Below are 23,071 nucleotides of genomic sequence, written 5' to 3' on the forward strand. Positions count from 1 at the left end.
AGACCTGGGCCGGGGCAATCCCAAACACAGCTTTAGGCTGGGTGGAGCCTGGATGGAGCAGTGTCGAAGGGGAGACTTCACAGTGCATCCACAAAGGTCTGTATTGTCCCTGCTTGGTCCTGGGAGCGTGGAGGAGGTGGGAGATGTGCAGCTTCCCCTCTGGAACTGCCTCTGCCCCTCCTGTGGGACCTCAGAGCACCCCGTGCCCTGTGCATCGGGCTGTGAAGTGCCACCAAAGAGGTTAAGGGCTAAATTCTCAGCTAAGGCAAACTGGTTCTAAAGTAAGTGGCGTGGCACCATTTGTCCCAGAGAAGGCTGTGACTCTGCATATTTATATATATATTTATATATGTGTGTGTATAGATATATTACATAAATATATATGTATGAAATCATCTCGGACCCATCGGAGCCAGCATGCTGTGCTCTGGCGCAGGGCTGCAGGGGCTGCCAAGGCACCTGCTCGCCTCCTCCTGCTCCCCCAGCTTCAGTTCACAAGTGGGAACAGTCTTGGGTTAAATGGGAGCTCACACACACACACACACACACACACACAGAGGACACGGTGCAGGGGCTGCCAAACAGCGGCGGGATGCAAGTCCAGGGGTCCCTGAAGAGATCGGATCAGCGGCAGCCAAAGGAAGGGGAAATAAATAACAGAGGGGGAAGCAGCGGAGGGGATCTCACTTGTGCCGGAGCCCACTGCAGCATCGGGTCCCCTGTGCCTGCCCAGGCCCCTGCGGGCACACAGGGACAGTGTCACAGCCCTGCTCTGGGCTGCCTGGGCGGTGCTGGGGTTGGGGGAGGCTGTGGGATGCACACGTTCTTGCTGCGTTCACCTTGGACCCGCGTTCTCCTTCAGCACCTGCTTTGCTTTTGCTCTTGCTCTATCCCAGGACCGAGATTTTGCTGGCTTGGTTGTCAAGGATGAAAGGGAAACTCCATCCCCAGCCAACCCTGCGCTTCTCTGTGCAGAAAGTTTGCATGGAGCTGGGTTCGGTCCAGCTCAACCCTTCCCACCACAGGAAACCTCTGCAGACGTCCCCACAGACCTTCAGAACAGAATTACACTTAGAAAACGCCTCCAAAACCCTAGAAAAACCCCGCGCCCCATAAATATAACCAGTTTCTTCCAAAACACTTCTTCATTCCCCATCCCACCCTCCTTAAACATCCCAGGAGATCAATGGATCCCAGCTTCAACACGCTCCGAGTGCTCACCGCTGGCTGCAGCGAGGATGGAGAGATGGGAAAGCAACTGAACTGAGTGTGTGAAGAAGCAACCTGAAGGCTTTGGACCACGGTCCCCCCAGCCCTCTCCTCTGCAGGAAACGGAAAGCCCCCCGGGGCTGCAGCAGCTGTGGATCAGCTGGGGAGCAGGACGTGCTCCAGGAAGTAGCTGATGGAGTCCCAGTGCTTCCAGAGGAAGAAGAGGAAGAGGACGAGCAGGGCGGTGCTGAGGATGCGCATGCGGGTCTTCATGAGCGGGGTGATGAAGTTGGCGATGGTGGAGACGAAGACGAGCAGCACGGCCATCAGGGCCAGGATGACGTTGATGAACTTGCCCAGCAGCGCCCGGGCGTTGGCGTTCTCCACCCCTTCCAGCTGCACCACTTGCTGCTGCTGCTGCTGCAGTTCCAGCTTGGTCACCCGCGTCAGGCAGGACTCCACCGCCTCCTGCAAGGGACAGCACGTCAGCAGATGGACCTCATCTGCCCACCCTCTCCCCCTCGCCCCATGGATGGAGGGTGCAGAGGGCTCTGAGCCATCACGCTCCCCTACCTGGATGTCCCGTGCCCTCTCGTAGGACTGGTAGGCCACCTTCTCCTCCATGCTGGCCAGCTCCTGCTTCAGGTTGGTCATTTCGTTCTGGTGCAGCTCGGTGAGGTCGTTGAGCTGCTCCTCCAGGCGCTCGTACCTGCACACAGGGGATGGAGGGGTGCTGGGGCAGGAGGTCTCCCCATAGAGAACCCCCTGCCCTACTTCCCCTGGCACTGGAGAACCCCCCTGGCCCCTCTGGCCCCACCTCACTCCTGGTTCTAGCTGGTTATGACGCCAAAGGGATGGGTCTGTCAGGAAGGAGGGCAATGGGGATGGCAGCTCCCCATGTCCCTGCCTTAGCCAGACAAGCCCTGTGGTTCCCAAAGAGCCATGGAATGGTTTGGGTTGGAAGGGACCTTAAAGCTCCTCCACTTCCACTAGAGCAGCTTGCTCCAAGCCCCTGTGTCCAACCTGGGTGATGCGCTTCCACCCTGGCACCCCCCCATCCCTACCTGTACCGCTCCTCCTGCAAGCACTGCGTCATGTAGGTGTAATCCCGTTGCAGCTGCGTCTTGAGGTCCTCCATGGAGTCCTCCAGATGCGACTGGCTCTCCTTGATCTCCCGGAGCTCCTCCAGGATGGTGTCGAAGTTATAGTGGTGGCTGTCCAGCGTGTTGCACTTGGGGCTCCCCAGCCCGCCGGCTCCTGCCCCGGAGTTGCTGCCTCCAGCCGAGCCGGAGGTGGCACTGGAGCACTCGTCATCACTGCCGTACTTGGGGCTGGAGACCAGCGTGGCGCTGCCGCTGAGCGCGCGCGAGGCCTCCTCCGGGTGCCCGTCGTCCAACGTGTCCTTGAGGTGCGCGATGTTGTCCGCGCTGCCGAACTTGTTCCGGATGAGGCTGGCGAACTCCCGCGGCTTGGAGACCACGGCGGTGTGCGTGGCCTGCGACAGACCCGAGAGCCCCCCCTTGACGCCTTCCACCACGCCGCCGCTGAAGCCGCTGATGCTGGAGCGAACGTTGGCACCCACGTCCTTGAGACCCTGGTGCATGTCCCGGAAAACATCCTTGGGCTGCCGGGAGGGGCCGTTCTGCTCGATCTCCTTCAGCTTCTTGTGGTAGTGCTCCAGCTTCTTGTGGAGCTGCGCGATGGTCTGAGCCGACTTCTGGTTCTTCTTCTCAAAGACCTGCTTGATGCGGGACGCCTGCTGCTTGTCCGCGTTGTTGGCCAGCTTCAGGTACTCGGCCACGTTGTCGTCCCGGGCCTCCTGCTCGATCTTGATCTGCTCCGTGATCTTGAGGATCTTCTGGTGCAGGTGCTCGATGGCCGCTTTCGTCCTGTGCGGGTCGGGGGTGCCCTCGGGGACGTCCAGGCAGATGGTGCCATCGGTGTCGCCGTGCCCGGCGGCGGAGGGCAGGCTCAGCGCGGTCACATCCCCCTTGTCCAGCTGCGGGCAAAGAGAGAGGAGGAGGATGCTCAAGGGAGAGAGGTAACGGCCTGGGGAGAGGGTAGGAGGGGAATGGAGCTGGGCAGGAGAGCAGTTGACCAGAGCGATGGCTGCATCACCAGCAGGTCATGGGGGGGTTCTTCCACTCTGGGGAGTCCCCCCCGCAGTCCAGTGTCAAATCTCCACCAAACCAGCGGAGAGCGCAGGAACTGAGCAACCTGGAGGGATTTCAGTCTCCTTTTCAGGCTTTGCCTTTTAGCCTCCTGCCCGCAGCAGAAGGGGAACTGCCCCAGCCTGGTCTGTGGGTGTCTCCTGGTCCCCAGGGAGCAGCAGGCTGCAGGAGCAGGGACTCCTCTGCTTGCTTTGCCAAGGTTTCTCCCCTGGCAGGGCCAGACTCCTCCTGCAAGCACAGGCTGCTGCCTGGGAAGCTCAGGCACAAACCCATTCCCATCTTACAGACTTTGGGAGAGCTCCTCGCCTGAGGCCACGCTTGGAATCACCGGCAGAGCCTGGACTGAAAGCCAGGTCCTGCCTCCCACGCTCCGCCCTGGCCGCGCTGCTTGGAACAGTAAATCACTGAATCCTCCCGGTTCCTGGGGTTCCCGTGCAAATCTCAGTGGTTGTATAAATGGCTCCTGGCATCTAATTGAGCTGCTTGAGAGTTAAATACTGTTGGCAGACCTGAATAATGTCTAATTTCCATCACACTTTCCCCGAATGACCCTTTAATAGGGATAATGCTGCGAGATCATTACTTAGGAGTGTGTTATCACCAGGAAATGCCTTGTGCAGGAGGGAGGAATGTTCTCAAGATGCTGCTTAGGAACACTCCGGCCTGCAGCAGGTCCTGCACGGGGCTGGGAAAAGGAGGAACAAACACCGATGTTTCCTTGCATCTCCTCCTTCCCTGGTGCTGCTGTCCTGCTGGGAGCCTGCAGGCTTCCTGCCGGGGTCTCAGCACGGAGACAGAGGATTTCGCTTGGGTTTCTTATCAAAGGGCAGAAATTAGAAGCAGGAAACAGACTTTTTTTTTGTCCAGATCTGCAATTCTTTGTACAGGGACAAACCAGACAGAAGGAAAAGGCAGCCCCGGAGATGCTGAAAGGGGAAAGCTCAGTGGGGCACTGAAGGGGAGAAGTTGCTCAAGCTTTGTTTCCAAAGAGGGGAAAGGTTTGGGAATCACCCAAAGCTTTGCCCCTGCAAAGCTGATCTCTGTGGTTTATTCATTGGAGCATATTTGGGAGGGTAGGAGGGTGGGGAATGGCATGGATCCAATGCTGCTGACCCACGCTGACAGGCCTGGGGTGAAACCTTCACCTGAGCCCCACTGAAAGCTCTGCTTGGCCTCAGCCACACCATGGGAAAGCCCCATCAGGTTATTGCTTTGAAAGCAACCCCCCAAAAGACACAATACCGATCTCTGCAGCATTACCAGCCACTGCCTGCTAAATCCCAGCAAGCCTCGATGACTGTGCAGTGGATTTAGCAGGGGGATTAATAGAAGGCACACTTTCCCTACATGCAGAAAACCTGCTGCTTCGGCACAGCGAAATGAAAGGGCTGTTTCCTAGCGCTTGTTTTCCAGGCAGGAGAGCAGGGGCTCATGTGGGATGCGGGAGGAATGCAGGACACAGGGAGGGAAACTGTTATCAACAGAATTCAACCCAGGAAAGCTGAGATATGCTAAAGGCTCAGGCTAAGGAGCTGAGCAAACAGGACCTGGAGGGCCACGGCTGGGCACAGTTATGCAATGCTGGTTTCTTTGATGGAGCAAAGCCTCGTGGTAGGTGAGGAGCCTGGGGCCCGGGTTGTGGCTGTGGCCCCAGCACAGGGCTGTGGGGGTCCCTGCACGCCCCGGGCTGGAAGGGATTGAAACCCATTGCTAACAAATTGCACAATAATTGCAGAGCTCAGCGCAAAACTCCCAGGACGCTCCCTCATGCCCTGAACTATTCCAGTTTCCATCCCCTTCAACCTACTAGGAAGCGCAGTGGATGAGCTCATGCCGTGGCTCTGGCTCCACACCCATCCCGAGCAAGGACTTTCCCTGTGAGATGTGATCGTGGTTCCAAGCTGAAGTACAACGTGGGGATGAAAGCTGCACCATGAGCACCTTCAAGCGTGGAGAACACAAGTCCCACCGAGCTGCCAGGGAATGCTGGGCAGACCCGGGAGCTGCTGCTCTGAGCTGGCCCCTCTTCCTCAGAGCGCTTTATGGGCACAATGTGGGACAGGATCCACCCCATGGGTTGATGAGTGCAAATCAAAGCCAACGTGGCAGGGGCTCTGGGTGTCCCCACGTGCATTCACAGCCGGAGCAGAGCTCTCATCCCCCTCGACCGCGTTACCCATCCCAGGGCTTGAAAATAGAAGCAGGAGCCCTGATTCACACTTCCCAGCCTCCTCAAGCCTGCAGCAGGGACCCGAGCAGGCAGCCCTGCGTGCTCCCCTGCCAGCCCTGCATGGACACAACAGGCCGGCAGCAGCTGCCTCTGCTCATTCACCGGCTTGGGAATGCTTTTCCTTACATAATACAGGCAGGAACGTGAAGGTTTCAGCTCGCAGCGGAGCTCCCACCCCTGCGCCGGCACGGACCGTGCCGGTGGGTTTCATTCACCGAGCGCCAGCAGCGGAGGTAGGTAAAGCCCCCGCGGCTCTCCCTGCCCATCACCATCCTCCCCACCCCAAGCAGCTCCAGCACCTACCTCCATCGCCGGCAGCGCTCGGGTGCCCCAGGGCTACTCGGTGTGGGCAGCTCGGCCGCGTCCCCGCTGCATCCCGGAGCCGGGCAGTGATGCACGGGCAGCGCTGGCGGCCATGGCCGGGGCACAGCGGCAGCTCCGGCAGCAAAGTTTGGGGGTAGCAGCGAGCGGGGGGGGGAGAGGAAAACCCCGGTGCAGCCCCCGTCAGGGCTGGCCCCGGGTCCCCGAGCGCGCCGGGCTGGAGCCGATGGCTGCGGCGGGATCGCCGAGCCGGGAATCGCGCCAGAGCTGTTTACAGCTCCCAGCGCCGGCAGCTCTCAGAGCTGTAACGCAACCCCCCCGTCCCTGTGGCGGGATATTCACACGCCTCCAGCCCCATACGCTGCCTGTGCCCTGACGCAGGGGGTCGGGACGGGCTCCTGTCATCTGCTGTGTCACGTACCAGGGCACGGAGCTCGGGAGAGGCAGCAAGCACAGCCCCGGCTGGGACCGACACAGTCGTCAAGCGGGGACTGGGAACTGGGAAGCCTGAGGGAGCTAAAAGCCACTTGCGCCAGGACCTGGTGGTGTCTTGGCCGACACCATGCAGGGAGATGGACCCGGAACCAGCCCGCTCACACCATGGAGAGTGATGGGGAAGGCTGCACCGAGCCGATAGGAGAACAGGCGATGCCCCGGGAACACATCCAGCCGGCTGAGCAGATACAAGTGCTGGAGATGTTAAATGGGACAGCCAAAAAGCAAGCAGCGAGCTCTGGGTCTGCAGGAGCTGGTGGCAGTTTTGAGTCACCCTCCAGGCACGGCATTATTGCTGGGGCCAGTGGAGCTGGTGAGGGGCTAAAGCGAGATTCCTGGGTGGGAAAGGAGACCCAGAGCTGTGGATTTGAGCCCAAACCGGTGGGATTGCACAGAGCAGGATGATGTGGCCACTGCTGCAGCATCAAGCCTGGATAAGAGTGATGGAGGGAAGCAGAATTCAACCCACAGACTTACACCAAAGCCCTCAGTGCACAGAGCTGATGCTGGGGCTGTTTGAAACAGCCGGAGATCAGAGCACCAGTGCAGCCCCAGACCAGGAGCTACACGAGGAAGGGTCATTTACAGCTCTGGTTTGAGCTGTTTCTCATTAAAATCCCAACCAAACGACGAGACAACAGCAGCTTAGGAAGCATTTCCAGGCACACAGTGAATTGTGCAGGCCAGACCGATGAGCTGATCGTGACCCAGATGCATGTTTAATGGGGAAGACTGTGCTGCTCCCACCGCTGAGCCGAGCCCAGCACTGCTCAGCCTCCTGCTTCCCATCACCTCGGACTTCCTCTACATCCATCCATGCCCTGGCAGGGGAACCTGCTGCCTTGGAGAGGCTCTGGGTGCAATGCTGCACCTCTGAGCGATGGTGCTCGTTGCTGCCTGTGCTGGAGCTGGCCCTGCCCTGGCAGGGATGGATCGGGAAGGTTTGGTTCCACAGCTCCACAAAAGCACCATCCCTTTAGTCCCTTCTCATCCTGCGAATGGAGCCTCCCTAAACCTCACCACAGCCACCAGACACCCTTGTAACTCCGGCAGAGCTTCCATGTGGGAATGCTTCCCTTGCTGAGCTCTGATAGCTCCGGAGCAGGGGCTGCCTGCACTGCTCAGATAACCTCAGTGATGTGACAGCAGGAAACCGGCACAGCAGCAGCCTCGCCGGGGCTGCTCGGAGCTGGGAAGGCATTTCCTTGGATCACCTTCAGCCCTCCCAGCCTGTGCTTGCAGCCCTGGACACAAGGAGCAGGGAGGAGGCAGAGCCGGAGCAGGCTCTCATGGACCGATCCGTGATGTGAAGCTGCCAAAGCACAGTTCAGCACCAGGAACTAAATCCCTTGGATGCCTTTAGCCCAAGCTCTGGATGCTGTGGCCCCAAATTCCTGCTCAGGGTATCCCCAGCCATGCCTGGCAGGGGTTTGGATGAGAGTGTTTGGGGGCATGGGACAGGCTGCACCAAGCCCCTGTGTTTCTCAGTCTGTCCTCTCCGGAGGACAGGATCTTGTGGGCAAAAGCCTCCTTTCCCCATCTGCGTGAGCAACCTTTGTGCATGGCAGTGCTGAGCCCCTTTCCCATCCTCTCGCCCATCAGCAGCGGCTATGGTACCATCCGTACCCAAAGCCCAAAGAGCAGATTCCCCAAGGAAGTCACAGCCCCCAGGAGCAGGAGCCAGTCGTGCCTCCCATGTGGTGCTCAGCCTCGACAGGGAAGGGTGAGAAGGAGCAGGGATCATCCTGGAGCCGCACAGACACTGCAGCCAGGGTGGGGTTTGCAGCCTGGCCAAGCCCGGGGCCGTGGATGCCTGTGGGCAGGTTACTGAGGGACATCATCTTTGGGTTGCTGTCTCTCATAGCATCACTTCTCGGTTTAGCTCAGGAGCCAGAGGTCACTTCCCATCGCTCTCAGCAGGGTGGGAAAAACCCCCAGCTGCACAAGGCACTCTGGAAAACACCCTCTGCCTCCCAGCTCCCCCTTCTGGGGCTGCCCCAAAGCCCATCTGCTTCCCTCACAGCCTCCTGGGGCTGCCAGGCACAGCCCTGCTTCCTGATAAAGGACTTGATAAATGCCAGGATGCTTGGGATGAGACTTTGTTATTCCTTGGACACCTCAGGCAGCTGCATTCAGAGGAAACTGCCTCTTCTCAGCTCCCCAGCACAAGGGGAATTTTAGGAGCAGCAAATAATGCAGAAGCAAGACCGGTGCCTGTTGATGCCCCAGCAGAGCAGCAGTGCAGCTTCTTCCCTCCCTTTCACATGCAGAAACCCTGCTGGGATGGCAAAGAAAATCTCTGGATGGCCACAAAATCACAGCACATTTGGTGTGTGCTGGTGCTGGGTGGTGCAGAATCCAGCCCTGAGCACCTACAGAGCCCTGGTCCGAGCATCTCAGCCACGAGACGGGTCACCTGGTGATGCCACACAACATGCAGAGCAAATGGTAGGCTTGGGCTTTGCCTTTACGGGGTGGCAGCTGCGGATGGGCTTAGCATGGAGAAGCAAGGAGGAATTCCGGCTGAGCTGCACTAGAGTGCTCTCAGCCAGGCTGGGAAAGCTGCATATGGATTATTGGGAGCCAGGACACTGCTCCTGAGCCTCACGTTCCTGAGTGCATTTGGTGTCCAAAGCAAGTGGCTTCTTGGACAAGATCTCAACCCTTGCAAGTGGGCAGCTGCACAGAGCCCAGCAGCAGCCTGACCATCGCCTGCAGCTCCTCACCCCGTATTCCTGGGCATCCCGAGTCCTTGCCTCGCCTAAGGAGCAGGAAGGAGAGCAGAGGGGAATACTCACGAAGACACCCAGCAGCGAATTGAGGAGCAATATCCTTTTCCCGGGGCAGGGCTCGGGAGGATGCAGCTCTGCCATGAGGATGCCCTGGTCACTCCTGCAAAGCGCCTGGCCGCTGCTCCGGGAGGCAGCCGCATCCTCTCCCTCTGCCATGGCTGCGGGGAAGGAGCCGAAGGGGCCGAGGATCGCACAGGGAGCGCTTGCAGAGGAGGCAGCCGAGGCTCTGAGGCAGCCAAGAACAAGCAGCACAGGCTGGCGAGCAGGGAGGGAGCCGGGAACAGGCTGGGTGCCACAGGGGCCGGTCCTGCTCCTCCACAGGGCGCTGGGAGAACAACAGCACCGCCAAGCGCTGCCTGCCCGGCTGAGCTGGGACAGTGCCACCGTGCCATGGGGCTCTCGGGGCAGCAGGAGGGGAGCGGATCCAGGTGGGCAGATCCCGGGATCCATCCCTTGGGCTGTGCCCACCCCTAGCCAGTGTTCCCTCACCTAGCACCGCATCCGCCGGGCTGGGGACTGTCCCCTGTGCTTGCAGGTCAGCGGGAGGGACAGCTCTGCAGGGAGGGCTCAAGGACCGTCCCTCACGGCTGAGGCTGCTCAGGGCCCTGCCGACGCTTGGAGCATGTGGACAAACCCCCACTGCTGTACAGGTAATGGCGCTGCCCTTTCTCTTGCTGGGGGACAGCACTGGACCCACCAGCAGCACCCCCAGCCCCTGCTGTGCCCGGGTTCTGACCCCTCTGTCAGGGTGTCTGGGAGGCTTTTCGGCAGGTTTTGTGTGCTTGAGGGGGAAGTAGGGAGAGGCAGAGCACAGCGAGGCGAGGAGAGGAGAGCAGGCACAAGGCAGGACCCTGCTTTGCTCATCCTGACTCAGGAGCCAAATCCTGCTCTCAGTGATAAGCCTGGAGTGGCAGGGGACGGGCAGAATGGAACAGCAAACCCATGGGCACTCACTCCTCAGTCCTGCCCTACCCACCTTGTGCATCCATGCTGACCCCAGCTGCCTGCTCCGTCTAAATCACCCGGGACAGGCGGCATTCCCAGTGCCTGCCTGCCATGGAGCGGGAGCTGCTGGTGGGCTGGAAACAACAGCCATATGTCAACGAAGGCTGAGGAACACGCTGTCTTTTGCTAGGGGGTGAATCAGTACGAGAGCCTGATATTCTTCTTCAGCTGAATTAATTAAGCAGCAATCTCGGGTATCTTTGTCTTCACAGCTATTATCTGCTTTTCCCAAAGTGCTCCTCAACGCATCACCCCAACAGGAGTGAGGGAATGAGTTCCCACCACCACCCTTCGCTCACGCTCTCATTCCCCTGACGTGGGGAGGTGGAGAGGTGGGAGCTGACCTGGACACGATGCTCTCACACCTCCAGATCCGTGATGCAGCCAAGGTCAGTCCTGCCTCCCCAGAACCCTTGGGGAGCTTGTAGGGATGCTCCCGACTCATCCCCTTGGGATGCTGCTGAGGGGATGTGGGGCCAGAGGGCTGCAGGCAGCACAGCTTTACCACCACCATTCTCTCTGTTCACGCTTGCAGTCACCACTGGCCTGTTTTAGCTCCTTCCCCTGGGATTTTAACACCAGAACTTGCCTGCAGTTTGGGTGGGAGGGGAGGATGCGCGTTGCCTCTGTCAGCAAATCCTCCTGAAGAGATGCAAAGGACTTCCCCAGACACATGGAAGTGTTGGCTCTTGTTCCCAGCTGGGGAAACTGAGGCAGGGAGTAAGGGAAAACCACTGCCGCAAGTCTCCTGCATGGGTTAATGCGGAGACTGCAACCAAAAGCAGTGAAACTTGAAGGTCCCATGTGCCTTTAGCTGTGCCAGCACCTCGGGGTGCTCCACACCTCCAGAAAGCAGGCTGCCTGCGACCCGTCCTGGGTAACCAGAGCTGTAGGAGGTGACAAACCACTTCCCTGCCCTGAAACCGATCGGATGCTGTGGAGCCAGAGGGAGCAAGGATGAGCTGGACACGCTGTAGCCAGAAAGGAAAGGCCTGGGCAGGGGAGATGAGCTCTGCCTGGTGGCCCTGAGCTGTCCCACGGCCTCTCAGCCACTGATGGCCACAGCCACGCGGGGTGATGCTCAGGGACTGCGGGTTTCTTGCTGCTGACTCTAATCCGCCTCACCCCGATATAGCCACTGACCCGCTGGGCAGCTAAACTTAGCAGGATGAATCCTGCCCTGTGGCAGCAGGGCAGTGGGGACGGGGCCATAAGCACAGGTCCAGGACCCTCGGACCACCTCCCAGAGGCTGGGCAGGCCCCAGGGGTGTGGATGGAGGAGACAGGAGCAGGGAGATGGGGCACTCAGGCCATGAGCTCAGCTCACAGCCTCGCAGCAGCCAGACCCGCCCGTGAGCCCAAAGCGGAGACGTGGCACGAGCCCCCTTTAGCCGCCCCCGTTCCTCCCCTGTGTCTCCCGGGCAAGGCGGCACAGGGAGGGCCCGGGGGTGCAGCAGCAGCTGGTGCTGTCACTTGCGAGGGACACCGAGGGCACAGGGGCAGGGGCCAGGTCCGGTCCCTCGCATCCTTGGGGAGCTGCTCGGCGGCGCTGAGAGCCTCCCACTCGTGACCGGTGGGAGCGGATCCCGCGGGGGAGCCGGCCCGGACGGGGCGGGCGCAGCGCTCACCGCTGCGGTAACGCTGCCCTCTAACGGCCCCACGGGCTCCCCCCACGCTGGTTGCGGGGGGCTCGGGGGGACCCCCCCCCCCCCACCGGCCCGTCCCCGCGCTGTTCTCACCTGCGCGTGGACCATGCCGCAGCCCCCGCAGGCCTCCGTGCAGCTCCCGGGCAGCACCAGGCACAGGACCCCGCGGCCGCCCCGATCCAGCCCCGGCCGCCCCAGCGGGGATGGGGGGGTCCCCCCCGCGGGACTTTGCCCCGCCAGCCCCGGGGCTCGGCTGACCCCAGCGCTGCAGGGCCGGGGGGCTGCGGGGCCGCCCCACAGCCGCCTGCGTGCGGCTCCAGCGAGGCGCTGGCGGGTCACCAGGAGCAGACCAGTGAGGTAAGGGGAGAGCTCTGAGCGCGCTCCCTGCCCCAGCCGTGCCGCTGCCGCCACCACCGTGTCCGCAAGCCAGCACGTCCTCGTGTGAACCGCCGCCACCGCCGTGCGCTCCCTGGGATGCACCAGCACCCGCGTACACCCCAACTGTGCCACCCTGCTTGGGCTGAGAACCAGCCATGCACGACGGGATGCACACGAGAGTGGATGCTGGAGGTCCCGTGGTACCCGCAGCCCTGCAGAGGGGACTTCTTCCCAGCCCACCAACAAGCAGAGCTCCGTGGTGCTGCAAACCGGGGAACACTCATCCCATGGGCACCCACCGACCAGCTGCGGCTCCTGGAGCGCAGTCACACACACAACCTCAGTCCCAAGCTGTGTGCAATTGCAGGTGGGAGGCAGGGGGATGTCGGAGCCAGCTCACCCTCATCCGGAGCTCTGTGCGTGCACAAGGTGGGTAGAGCAGGGGGGAAGGATGCAGGGGAAGCATCACCCTGCAGAGCACAGCCTTGTCCCAGCGTGTGGCACAGGTGACAGGCCAGCAGCCCCTTTGGGGTCATGGCTTGGTGACGATGCCCACAGTGCGGGCAGTGTGGGGACACACGAGCGTCTCTGGGGTTACACCATGGGCCCCAGCGAGGACCAGTGCCTGGTGCTGAATGCTCAGCCTGGGCCATTTTCCCACCCGCCTCCTCCAGCCACCCCGTCTGCTCCCAGCAGCTGCCTCTTGGGGGGACTTAAGGGGGAAGAGCCATGTGTGCCTGGCCTCAGCAAGGCAGAGGGTGGCCCAGTGGCGGTGAGGAACAGAGCAGCGAAGGTAGGGAAGGGAAGAACTGCAAGAAGCCAATTACAAAGTAAAAGGCAATAGGAATCAGTAGCTGCTCAAAAAGCGCTTGCTGAGGCTGAGCAATCCCACAGGGGATTAACCCAGCGTGAGCTCAGCCCCTTATGCAACGGGTGGAGAAAACAGCATGGCATTTCTGGGGGCAAACCGGGTGCAAGCTCAGTGCCGGGGTCTGACAGAGCAGAGCCACGTGTGTGCAGGCCTGGCAGCACCATCCAGCCCCGAGGAAGAGGGCAGGAGGATGGGTTTCCTGAGGGCTACAGGAAAATAATACAGCCTGACAATATCACCCAGCTCTTGTTTCTCTAAACAGGTTATTTTTCCACTGCCTCACAAAGGCCCAGTATCGCCTCTCTCCTTATTACTCTTTGTGTCATATGCAGTTAATTATTCATCCCCTTTGTGCTGCTCCGGGAGCGGACACGGACCTGGGAGCTCCTGTCCTGGTGCGAGCTGCTTTAGCTCACAGCATCAGCCATAACCCCAGGGGCTCAGAGGGACCCAGCTCCTTGCAAGGCCAATGCCACAGGCTGGAGGGATGGAATTTTGGCTGCTGGTACCCAAATTACCAACCCGGATGGCTCCTGGCCCTCCTCAAGTGCCTGGTCCGGGTGCTGTGGGCCAGTGGGGACTGCCAGGGAAGGGCCAGGCTGTCCAGATTTGCACATGGTAAAGGGGGATAGAGGGACCTGGGCAGCAAAGCCACTGATTACAATGATGTTTATCCTCTGGGACCAGATTCCCACATCCTGGCAGTGGCTCTGTCCCCACGTGGCTGTGGCAGAGGAGCAGCACTGGCACCATCTGCGAGCTCTGAGCGTCAGCTGCAGCACTGAACCCCCCGAGTGAAAACAGAAAGGAAAAGGATCTGTTTGATCCTGTTTCCATGAGCTCAGAGGGCAGCAGGAGTCTCCAGGTCAGATTTCCCTCTCGGTGCCAAGGAGAGACAAGGGGCTGGGGAAGGGGAACATGTGGGAAGCATCACCCACGGTCCCTGCGCCCACTGGGTCCCACTGCTTGGGGGCAGCACAAGGACCTCATCCTCCTGCTGCCACCCAGCCGCAGCAGCTCTGCCACCCTAGTGCACAGCTACTCCTGTAACAGCCACCCAGCCAAGAGCCCCCTGATGGGTGCTAGGGCCTGCCTGGCCACCTCCTCACCCCGAGCCCTGCAGCTCTGTCAATTCACTGCTGTATTTTCAGGTAAATTAGGACAAACAAAGGAAAACGAGGGCTGGATGGAAGCATCGCCCTCTCTGTAAGCTCTGCACGAGGCTGCTTTAAAACTCACTTTGGACATGACCTGTTTGCAGCCGCTTGGCCAGCCCCTTGCAGACACCCAGTGCTGGGCTGCCTGGGCTCCCCTCCAGCCCCGTGCCGGGGTCCCACCGGGCACAGAGCTCCTGACAGACCCCTTCCTCTCTCCCCCAAACCCCACTCTGGGAATTGGAGCTGGGCACATCCCTGCCTTCACTTCTCTGCAACAGGAGCAGCAGCTGCAGCAGCTTCAGGCCCTGACTCACTCCCAGTCAGGGGCTGCCACTGTTGTCGTGCACACCCAGGGTCACCAGGGACAATCTCCTCCTGACAGCATCTTGGGGTGATCCGCACCCCGTCCTGCCACAGCCCCCAGCGCGTGCTCGTGCCCCCACGGTACCTTATCGGCCAGGCACTCGGTGTCTTCGGTGAGCAGGTAGACGGCCCCGCTCTCGGCCAGCAGGATGGCAGTGTCGGTGGTGGAGGAGGACCGGGGGCGGCCCTGGTGCTGATGCAGGATGGCCGTGAGGCTGCTGTCCTGGGGGGCCTTGCGGAGGAGATGGGGGCTCCCCTTCTGCGGCTCCAAGGAGCCGCTCTTGGCGCGCCGGCTGCCGCTGTGCAGGCTGGTGCCGCGCTTGATGGAGGGGCGCGAGCGGATCTGCTGCAGCACGCGGTTGAAGGCGGTGGGACGCGCCGGGAGGTCGTGCAGGGACACGGCGTAGGACACGCGGTGCATCTCGGGGGACCTCTCCTTCTCGTCGGGGGAGTCGTGGTCGGACGCGGCGCAGGGCGGCGGCGCAGCCTCCTGCGAGCTCTGCTGCTCCCGCTCCCGCGAGCGCCGGCGGCTGTGGAAAAGGTGCTTCAGGCCGTGGCCGAACATGGACCCTTCGGAGAGCTGCTGGATCTTCTGCGGGACAGGAGAGAAAAGAGCCCCGGTTACCGCTGGGAAGGGACGGCATCGCCCTGCTCAGCACCCACGGCTCGGGTGGACGGTGCCTGCCCCGGCACCGAACCGAAACGCAAAGCTCATGGGCACAAAGAGCTTCTGCAGGGCTCTGGTGACCCCACGGCAGCCCAAAGGGGCCTGGGGAAGGGAACACAATGCTGCTCGAGCACTTCACTGGATACCCACGGGGAAGCATTAAGCATTAGTGGCCATTCGACGGCACACCGGGCTGAGCGCGGTGGCTCGGGACGTCTCAAACTATGCAGCTCCAACGGCATTCCCCGTGCTGGAGCAGCAGCTACCCCGAAACGCAGCAAGAGCAGCAGAAAGACCCTTCAGCGCAATGGAGGTTACTCCCAGCCTCGGAGCCTTGGCCACAGTGCCAGGAGCCAGCCGCTCGCTGGAACAGGAAGGACGAGGGAGTGCTTTTCCCTGGGGGATTTTCCATGGCTCCGGAGCACAGCACGGACCGGGCTGGCCTCGCTTACGGAGGTGGAACCGCACCAAATGCAGTCCCTGCTGGGCAGCGCTGGTGTCCGGGCACGCTGCTCCCCTGGGTTTCCTGTCCCAGGGGGCTCAGGCTCCTTTTCCCACACGGGACGGCTCCTGGGAAGCGGGCTGGCCGCAGCGGGGTCATGCAATATGGATGTGGAACGGATCCTGCTCACGTTACAGCCGGGGCACTCCGGAGCGGGTTCCCCGCAGCCACTGGAATGCCCAGATTTGCATCCCCAAGAGATCCTGGCTGGGTGCCCTCCGCAATCCCTTGTGCTGCAGGCGGCAACTTCCAGCACCTGCAAAGATGGATCCCGGATCGCAGGGATCCCAGGTCTATGGCAGCTGCCAGCCAGCGATGTGACCCTGGGACAATGAAAGAGCCTCTCTGCTCCCAGAGCCCCCGCAGCTCCCGGGAACCCAGCGCTTCCCAAGGCACAAGTCTGCCCTGCTGCTCTGCCTGGGATTTGGAGGGAAGCTGAGCACTCTGCCCATGAGGACGCCAGCCCTGACCCTGCTGACGTTCAGGGGCATCTCAGCACTGATTTACTGCGCCCGGGACTCTCCCCAGGGATGCTGGTTCCTGGAACTGCAGCACCGCATTTACCGGTGGCTGAAAACCAGTGTGAAATGGGCGCAGGACTGGGAGCTGCTTGGCAAAGCAGTGACGTTTGAGACATGGCCTCCAGGAGCTGCAGAGCGCGGAGGATTTCATGGCCAGAAGGGATTCCTCCTCAAAATCCTGGGCATAGAATCATGGAATCAAAGTTCATGTTGGAAGGGATCTTAAGGCTCATCCAGTTCCACGGGCAGGGACCCCTTCCATAGAGCAGCTTGCTCCAAGCCCCTGTGTCCAACCTGGCCTTGAGCACTGCCAGGGATGGGGCAGCCACAGCTTCTCTGGGCACCCTGTGCCAGCGCCTCAGCACCCTCATAGTAAAGAATTAAAGCCAGGAGTCACAAATCCATAAGGGCCTAGTCCTCGTCACACCTGTAGTACTGGCAAGGAATCAGCAATCAGATCCTGTGTCACTAAACACTTTAATCCTCCTGTTACCCATCCCCAGTGAAAATTCCTGACCTTTTGGTTTTTCCTAGGAAATATATAATAAATCGACGGTGCTGAAGTGCTACTTTGGGAAATAGTGATTTAAATTTTATTCTATTTATAGAGTCTCTATGGAAACGGAGGCAGCATTAGGTAGGTAATAACTACAAACCCACAGATTTCTCCCATCAAGGGGATGGCACAGTTAGCCCTTTAGAAGGTCTCCATGAAAAGAAACGACCAACTTCCTTCCTTGAGTGTAACCCAAATGAAGGTGAAGCCAATAATAAAGGAGAGGAGTTTTCCCTCCTCAGATGGGTTCTGGGCCCATCTGATAGAAATTCACCTCTTAAAAGAAGCCCCTCCGGTCCTTTCCAAGTGTTAATGAAAGAGCCTTTCATGGGCTCTGCAGGTGAGACTCCCAGTGGGATGGGAAGGGATCTGCACAGGGAAAGAGGGGAGGGAAGCAGAAAGAGGAATCCCAGCATCGCTGCTCCAGGCTTGAACCCCACCTTGTCAAGCTCAAGGCTTTCCTGCATTAGTTGTTGGGAATGGTCACCACAAACAAGTGCTACTGCAGAGCATTTGCTGATGGAAACCCTCTCTTTTCCCACATTACTCCAGGGTTCTTATTGCACTTCCAAAGCAGCGGCATTTTTCTGGCACGAAACCACTCGTGGCTCAGAGCAGAGCATCTGCACGGGCTATTTTGGAACAGCCATTGCTTAATAACTGATGCAGGGGACACAGAGACTCATTCCTCAGTACAGACAGCTGTAAAGCACTGAGATTGATACAGAGAGAGCTTTACTTCTGTTGTCTTTTCCTTTACTTCAGCCAGGGTCTCCCACTCGGCAGCAGGGATTGTTTCCACGGACTTCAAAGGAGCAGCTCCTGCTTCATGTCCCAGGTACGTGGATCAGTTCTTGAGACAAACCAAGCGTGGCCAAGAGCTGGAAAGCACCCGTTTTAACCCAAACCAACAATACCTGGCAGGCAAACAGTGGCTGTTTGGTCTGGAACACTGCTCTTTGGCAATGTCCTGTAGGAGACATTACCAAATGCTCATGGTGCTGCCTGTGCCCACTGTGCAGGGATGCGCATCCCTCCTTCCCTCCAGGGCCGGCATTCCTGCTGCTGCCAAACAGCCACACAGCCTGCAGCCTCCCAGTTCCTCGCTAACTTCCAGCCCTGCCCCGACATCCAAACCTCTTACTCGCCTTTCAGACGCACACAGAGAGGATCTGGTTGCCACGACCTTGTGGCACTGCCACACGCTGCCAAATCCTGCTAATTACCATTGTGATCAATTATTCATAGCCATGGCCCACCCAGAGGCTCCAGCCAAGGCTCTGCAGCCCTTTAAAGACATTGCACAGATGCAGTGGATGACTATCATACCCCACCCCATCCCATCCCATCCTGCCTCATCCCATCCTATCCTATCCTATCCTATCCTGTCCTGTCCTGTCCTGTCCTGTCCTGTCCTGTCCTACCCTATCCTATTCCATCCCAAGCCCTCCTGCCACTTTCTCCAGCGGATCCTCCTGTGGGTCCTGGGCAGGGGTGTCCCCGCGGGTGTCCCACAGCCCCCCACAGCACATCCCTCTCCTCCCGCTGCCACAAACGCCAAGGAAAACGTATGGATGCTCTAAAATGGAAACCCGAGCGCTCCCCCACGCACGCTTCTCCTCCCGGGGCCAGGATGAGAGCACAGCCATGTGACAAACATTAGTCACGTTGTGGAGCGCTCTCCCCAAACGCTGCCGTGCCACGCAGCTCCCCAACCACTCCAGAGCAACATCTGCAGGGCCAGCAACAGCTGCCCAGATGTGGCTCTGGCCATGGGGACGCTGCAGACCCCTGCGAGCTCCCCGCCTCGGGTGGCATTTCCGGGGTGAGATCTTTGCTACCAGATTCCAGAGGAGCCAGATGTGCTCTTGGGGGGGATAACAGCGAGCGGCATCCCACGGCTGCTTCTCCCACGCTGTCACCTCTGCAGCTCCCGAACTGATTGCTGGGATGCTGCGTGCTGAAAGGCAGTGGGAAGCAAGGAGGGGGACCCTGGGGGATGGCACTGTGGGCAGGTGGGCATGGAGCATCCCACTCCAACATGAGCGTGTGCCTGCAGGCACAGCACACAGCACACAGCTCCCGGGAGGGCAGCACATCCCGGCCTCATCTCTTGCCCTCTGCTGTGCTGGCACAACCCCCGGGGGGACCTCATGTCCCTCTGGGTGTACCCCAACAGGAGGACGGGACCCAGGGGGTCCTGGTGTGCAGCTCCACACTGTGAGAGTGGGAACCCGCTGGGGTCCCTGCCAGCAGCCCGAGTGCTTTGGATGAGTGATGCCCCAGGAGATGATGGATGCGTCTGCTCCAGGGACTGCACTGCTCCTGCTTGAGCTGCTTGACAACAGCAGCTCCATCCCGCGCACCGCAGGGAGCCGGCTCACCTTGGCCGTGTCCTTTCCACACCAAAATATGCCTGGATGTGCGCGGGATTAACTCGAAACGTACCTGAGGGCTTAGAACAGGGGCTGGCGACCTTTATGGAGAGGAGGAGAGCTCACATCCTCCCTGCAGCCTGCACAGGCACCAGCATGGGGGGGTCTGTGAACTGCATCAGGGGGTCCCCAACCCCAGACCAATCCCGTATAGTGAAAGGATTAAACTAGCTGGGTTTGAGCTGCTCTGAGGCAATGGGAGCTCAGTGCTTCACCCCATCCCAACCCCGTATGTGCTGGGCACTGAACATCCCATGGCGGGGCCTCCCCTTGTCTTTCATCCCCCTCCTCCCCAGGAGAGGTTCCCCAGCTCCAGGAAGCCCAGGGGAAACTTTATGTCCATGGATGTAGAGTTTGGATTGGGCCCTGGGAAAAGGGAAGAGCTTTAAGGCCAGTGCCTCCGGACTCCTGCTGTTCTTGGCTTTCAGGTTCAAAGGAGGAAAAGGTGGGAGCCATGAAGACCAAGACAGTGAAACTGGAGATGGAAACGATGCCAGGCTTCAGCTTTCAACCCTCAGCTCCTTTGGGAAAACAGAAAGAGCCAGGGCAAACATCCAGAGGTGCTGAAAGTGGGAGTGGGGCCAAGAGGTGAACACCATGGTGGTGGGACACCCTGGAGACCCCGTCAGCTGCGAGAGGCTGGATGTCTCCTGCAGTGCTTTGTACGGCTCCAGTCACTGCGCTGCAGAGCACAGAGATCCCTGCCACCTGATGTGTTTGTGAGAAGGACTGTGTCATGCATCCACTCTGCTCCCTGCCAGAGCTCCTTCCACTCCTCCCTAATGGAACCCTCGCTCTTGGCAAAGGAGCTGGAGCCAGGAGCTGCTGTGGATGTGCCGGGGTCAGGGGATGGAGACAGCACAAGGCAGGCTGTTGTCTCCAGGTTGCCAGCTCAAATCCATCTTCAGCTGGCAGCAAACAACAGCTTACATCTGGTGTGTGCTCCCCATCCACAGGGAGATGGATCTTGGTGTGTGACACCAGGCACCAGCATGAGAACAGCAAAGGGCCCCGTTTGTCTGAACCCACCCCACGGTGGTGAATGCTGGGGCAGGTCCAGAGGGGGTTTGGGGCAGGAAATCCTTCAGGTTCTATTAACGATGCCACCAAGTGTAGCAACAGGAGGTAGAAGCTGACTCCGTGGTGGCTGTGGCAGGGCCAGGCAGCACGCCCGGCCCCGCTGCGGCACCTGTGGGCAGCACCAAGATGCAATTCTTCATGTGTCCTGCCTGGCACAGCAAGTCTGAGGCTTCCATCCATGAGGGCAATTAATTGCTGAGCTACAAATGCGTTAAAGGTGAAGAGCACAAAGCAAACCTGCATTAGGGCATCAATAAAATCAATGGGCTTTTGGCCACTGCTCGCTGCAAGCTGGACCGGGCTGCAGACCAGGCTGAGCATCAGCTCTGAGCTGGATGCGCAACCAAGGAATGCTTGGCTCCGTGGCCATCCCCTTTGGAAGCTGCAGCTCCCTTTGCCCCATGCTTCCCCCCTGTTCTGACTCGTTGTGCAGGTGAAAAGGGCCCAGATGGGAGGAGAGAGGCTGGGGGTGATGCGGATGAGAAGAACCCCCTTGGTCAAGCCAAGCTGAGCCTCCTCGAGGTCAGGGTGTCCTGCCCCATCCAGCCCTGAGCAGCATATCCCCACGGATGTGCCTTCCCCTGGCACCAGGCTCTCCCCTCCGGCTGTTTTTAGGGCAGCAGCAGCTGTAACATCACGTCAGCAAAGCCAAAACAGCCTCAGGAGCAGGAGCTGCTGCTCGGACATCGAGGGCAAGGTACCACGTGTCCTGCAACCAACCATGGGGCTTCCTGTGCTTAAAGCAGCCGAGTTCTCCTACGGGAACACGGCTTTTCCTTCCTGGCTGCCTTGCTGGAAGGGATGCAGGAATGGCACGGCAGCAGCCTGGCAGGGCTGGCTCTGCTTCCCTGACCTTGACCATGCCGGTGACACCTTCTAGGCCAAGTGGCAGGCTGGGGACCCCACAACAAGGATCTCCATCCGGGATGCCAGGCTAAGTTTTGTCCAGGTCTCTTTGAAACCCAGCACCTCCATTACCACCACGGTGCGACCACCACACCGCCTTTGACAGCGCTGCCATGAGCAGCCCCTGGAAACAACGAAGTTACAAGCAGGGAATTCATCTCTGCAACATCAACCCCACCACATGCACACCAATGGGACCCTGTTGAACAGCCGGGGGTCAGAGCTGCTCCACTTCCCAACCCACGGCATATTTCTGCCCGATTTCCCACTGGATGGCCCTGTCCTGCCCCCCTGCATCCCTGCCGCCGGGACCCGGTCCCTTCCCTCCCGCAGCGCTGCAGTACCGCGGCGTAACTTGTTTTCCTCATGAACCGGACACAGCCCGAAGGCACCGGGAGGAGCAGCCTCGGGGCCATTTACGCGCTGTCACTTCCCGGCTGCCGCAGCACTAATCCCATCGCTCCCGAGCATCTCCCCCGTAGCCAGCACCGGGGTGACTCTGGCTGCTCTCCACCGGGCTCTGCACACCCCAGGAGCATGCCCACCCCTGGGAGCATCCCCTGCCTGGGAGCATCCCAAGGTGGGACCACTTCATCCCAGGAGCATCCCCATCTCAGGAGCATCCTCATCCTGGGACCATCCTTATTCTAGGACCATCCCTATACCAGGAGCATCCTCATCCTGGGACCATCTCCATCCTGGGAGCACCCTCATCCCAGAAGCATCTTCATCCCAAGAGCATCCTCATCCTGGGACCATTTTCATTCTAGGACCAACCCCATCCTGGGAGCATCCCTATCCCCAGAGCATCCCCATCCCACATCCTCCAAGGTCACACCTGTAGCAGAGCACGGACCAGGGTCTGGGGATGCTGGCACCCCATCAAGGCGTCCCTCCCACCGGGACCCCCACTGGTGACGCCATGGGGTGCTTGCCCGACTCTTGACCCCAAGGAGTCCTCCCCCCTCCGGTGCCCCCCCGGGGTGCTCGCCCCGCTGCCAGCCCACAGGTGCCCGGCGCTCACCTTCAGGTCGGGGGGCTTGGTGCGCGGCGGGGGGACGGCGCCCGCCTCGGGGGCCGCCGCAGCTTCCCCGGGCTTGGCCTCCATGGCAGCAGCGCCGGGCGGCTCCCCCGCGGCTCCGGGGTCCTCCTCGGGCTGCCGCAGCTCGTCCGAGCGGCACCGCTTCATAGCGGCGCGCCGAGCCCCCGGGCGGCGGGGGGAGCCCTACGGCCCCGGCGGCAGGCGGCGCCCGGGCGGCCGCTGCGGGCCCCGCGCCCCCCCCGCCGCGCCCGCGCCCCCCCCGCCGTGCCCGGGCCGGGCGGCGGCTCCGCGCCACGGCGGCTCCGCGCCCGCCGGCACCGGCATCGGCATCGCCGCCGCCGCCGCGGCCGGGGCCTGAGTGGCGGCTGCGCTGGCCAATGGCGAGGGGCGAGGGGCGGGGCCGGCGGCAGTGGCTGGCGGCGATTGGCGGCGCGGAGCTGGCGCGGCGCGCGGTGCTGGCGCGCCCGCCGAGCCGGGCCGGCAGCGCGGGGACGGGGCGAGCGGCGGGGGAGCGGCGGGGGCTTCGCGCCCCCTTTCGATACGGTTGTTAATCGATATTGTTTATTAATTGGTTCTCATTGTAATTAATGACGAGTCCTCTTCCGCGCCCCTCGCAGCGCGGCAGGACTACAACTCCCAGCGTGCCCCGCGAGGCGCGCAGGCTCCTTGCGCCCCTGAACTACATCTCCCGGTATGCCCCGCTGGCCGGGGTCCGCCCGGCCTC

General features: G+C 60.6%; 1 protein-coding gene and 1 long non-coding RNA gene across 4 annotated transcripts; one reads left to right on the top strand and one right to left on the bottom strand.

Moving 5' to 3' along the window:
• Positions 1-322: 322 nt before the first annotated feature.
• TMCC2 (transmembrane and coiled-coil domain family 2) lies at positions 323-22,515 on the bottom strand. 3 transcript variants are annotated; one of them, XM_062605457.1, is made up of 5 exons: positions 22,330-22,515; positions 14,724-15,230; positions 2,274-3,208; positions 1,783-1,918; positions 323-1,677 (listed from the first exon to the last, which is right to left on the bottom strand). In XM_062605457.1, the coding sequence occupies exons 1-5, from the start codon at positions 22,492-22,494 to the stop codon at positions 1,366-1,368; spliced, it is 2,055 nt and encodes a 684-aa protein (XP_062461441.1). In that variant the 5' UTR covers positions 22,495-22,515; the 3' UTR covers positions 323-1,365. The 3 variants fall into 3 exon arrangements, with proteins under 3 accessions (XP_062461441.1, XP_062461442.1, XP_062461443.1); XM_062605458.1 differs by lacking the exons at positions 14,724-15,230; positions 22,330-22,515 and adding an exon at positions 9,225-9,457; XM_062605459.1 differs by lacking the exons at positions 14,724-15,230; positions 22,330-22,515 and adding an exon at positions 5,914-6,364.
• LOC134156990 (uncharacterized) lies at positions 4,861-11,639 on the top strand. Its single transcript, XR_009962157.1, has 3 exons — positions 4,861-5,843; positions 9,754-9,868; positions 10,436-11,639. It is a non-coding gene; the product is annotated as an uncharacterized LOC134156990 (long non-coding RNA).
• Positions 22,516-23,071: the final 556 nt, after the last annotated feature.

This window comes from Pezoporus occidentalis, unplaced genomic scaffold (assembly GCF_034315485.1).
Source record: "Pezoporus occidentalis ecotype Australia unplaced genomic scaffold, CSIRO_AGI_Poc_V1 ctg92, whole genome shotgun sequence".
Lineage (NCBI taxonomy): Eukaryota > Metazoa > Chordata > Aves > Psittaciformes > Psittacidae > Pezoporus > Pezoporus occidentalis.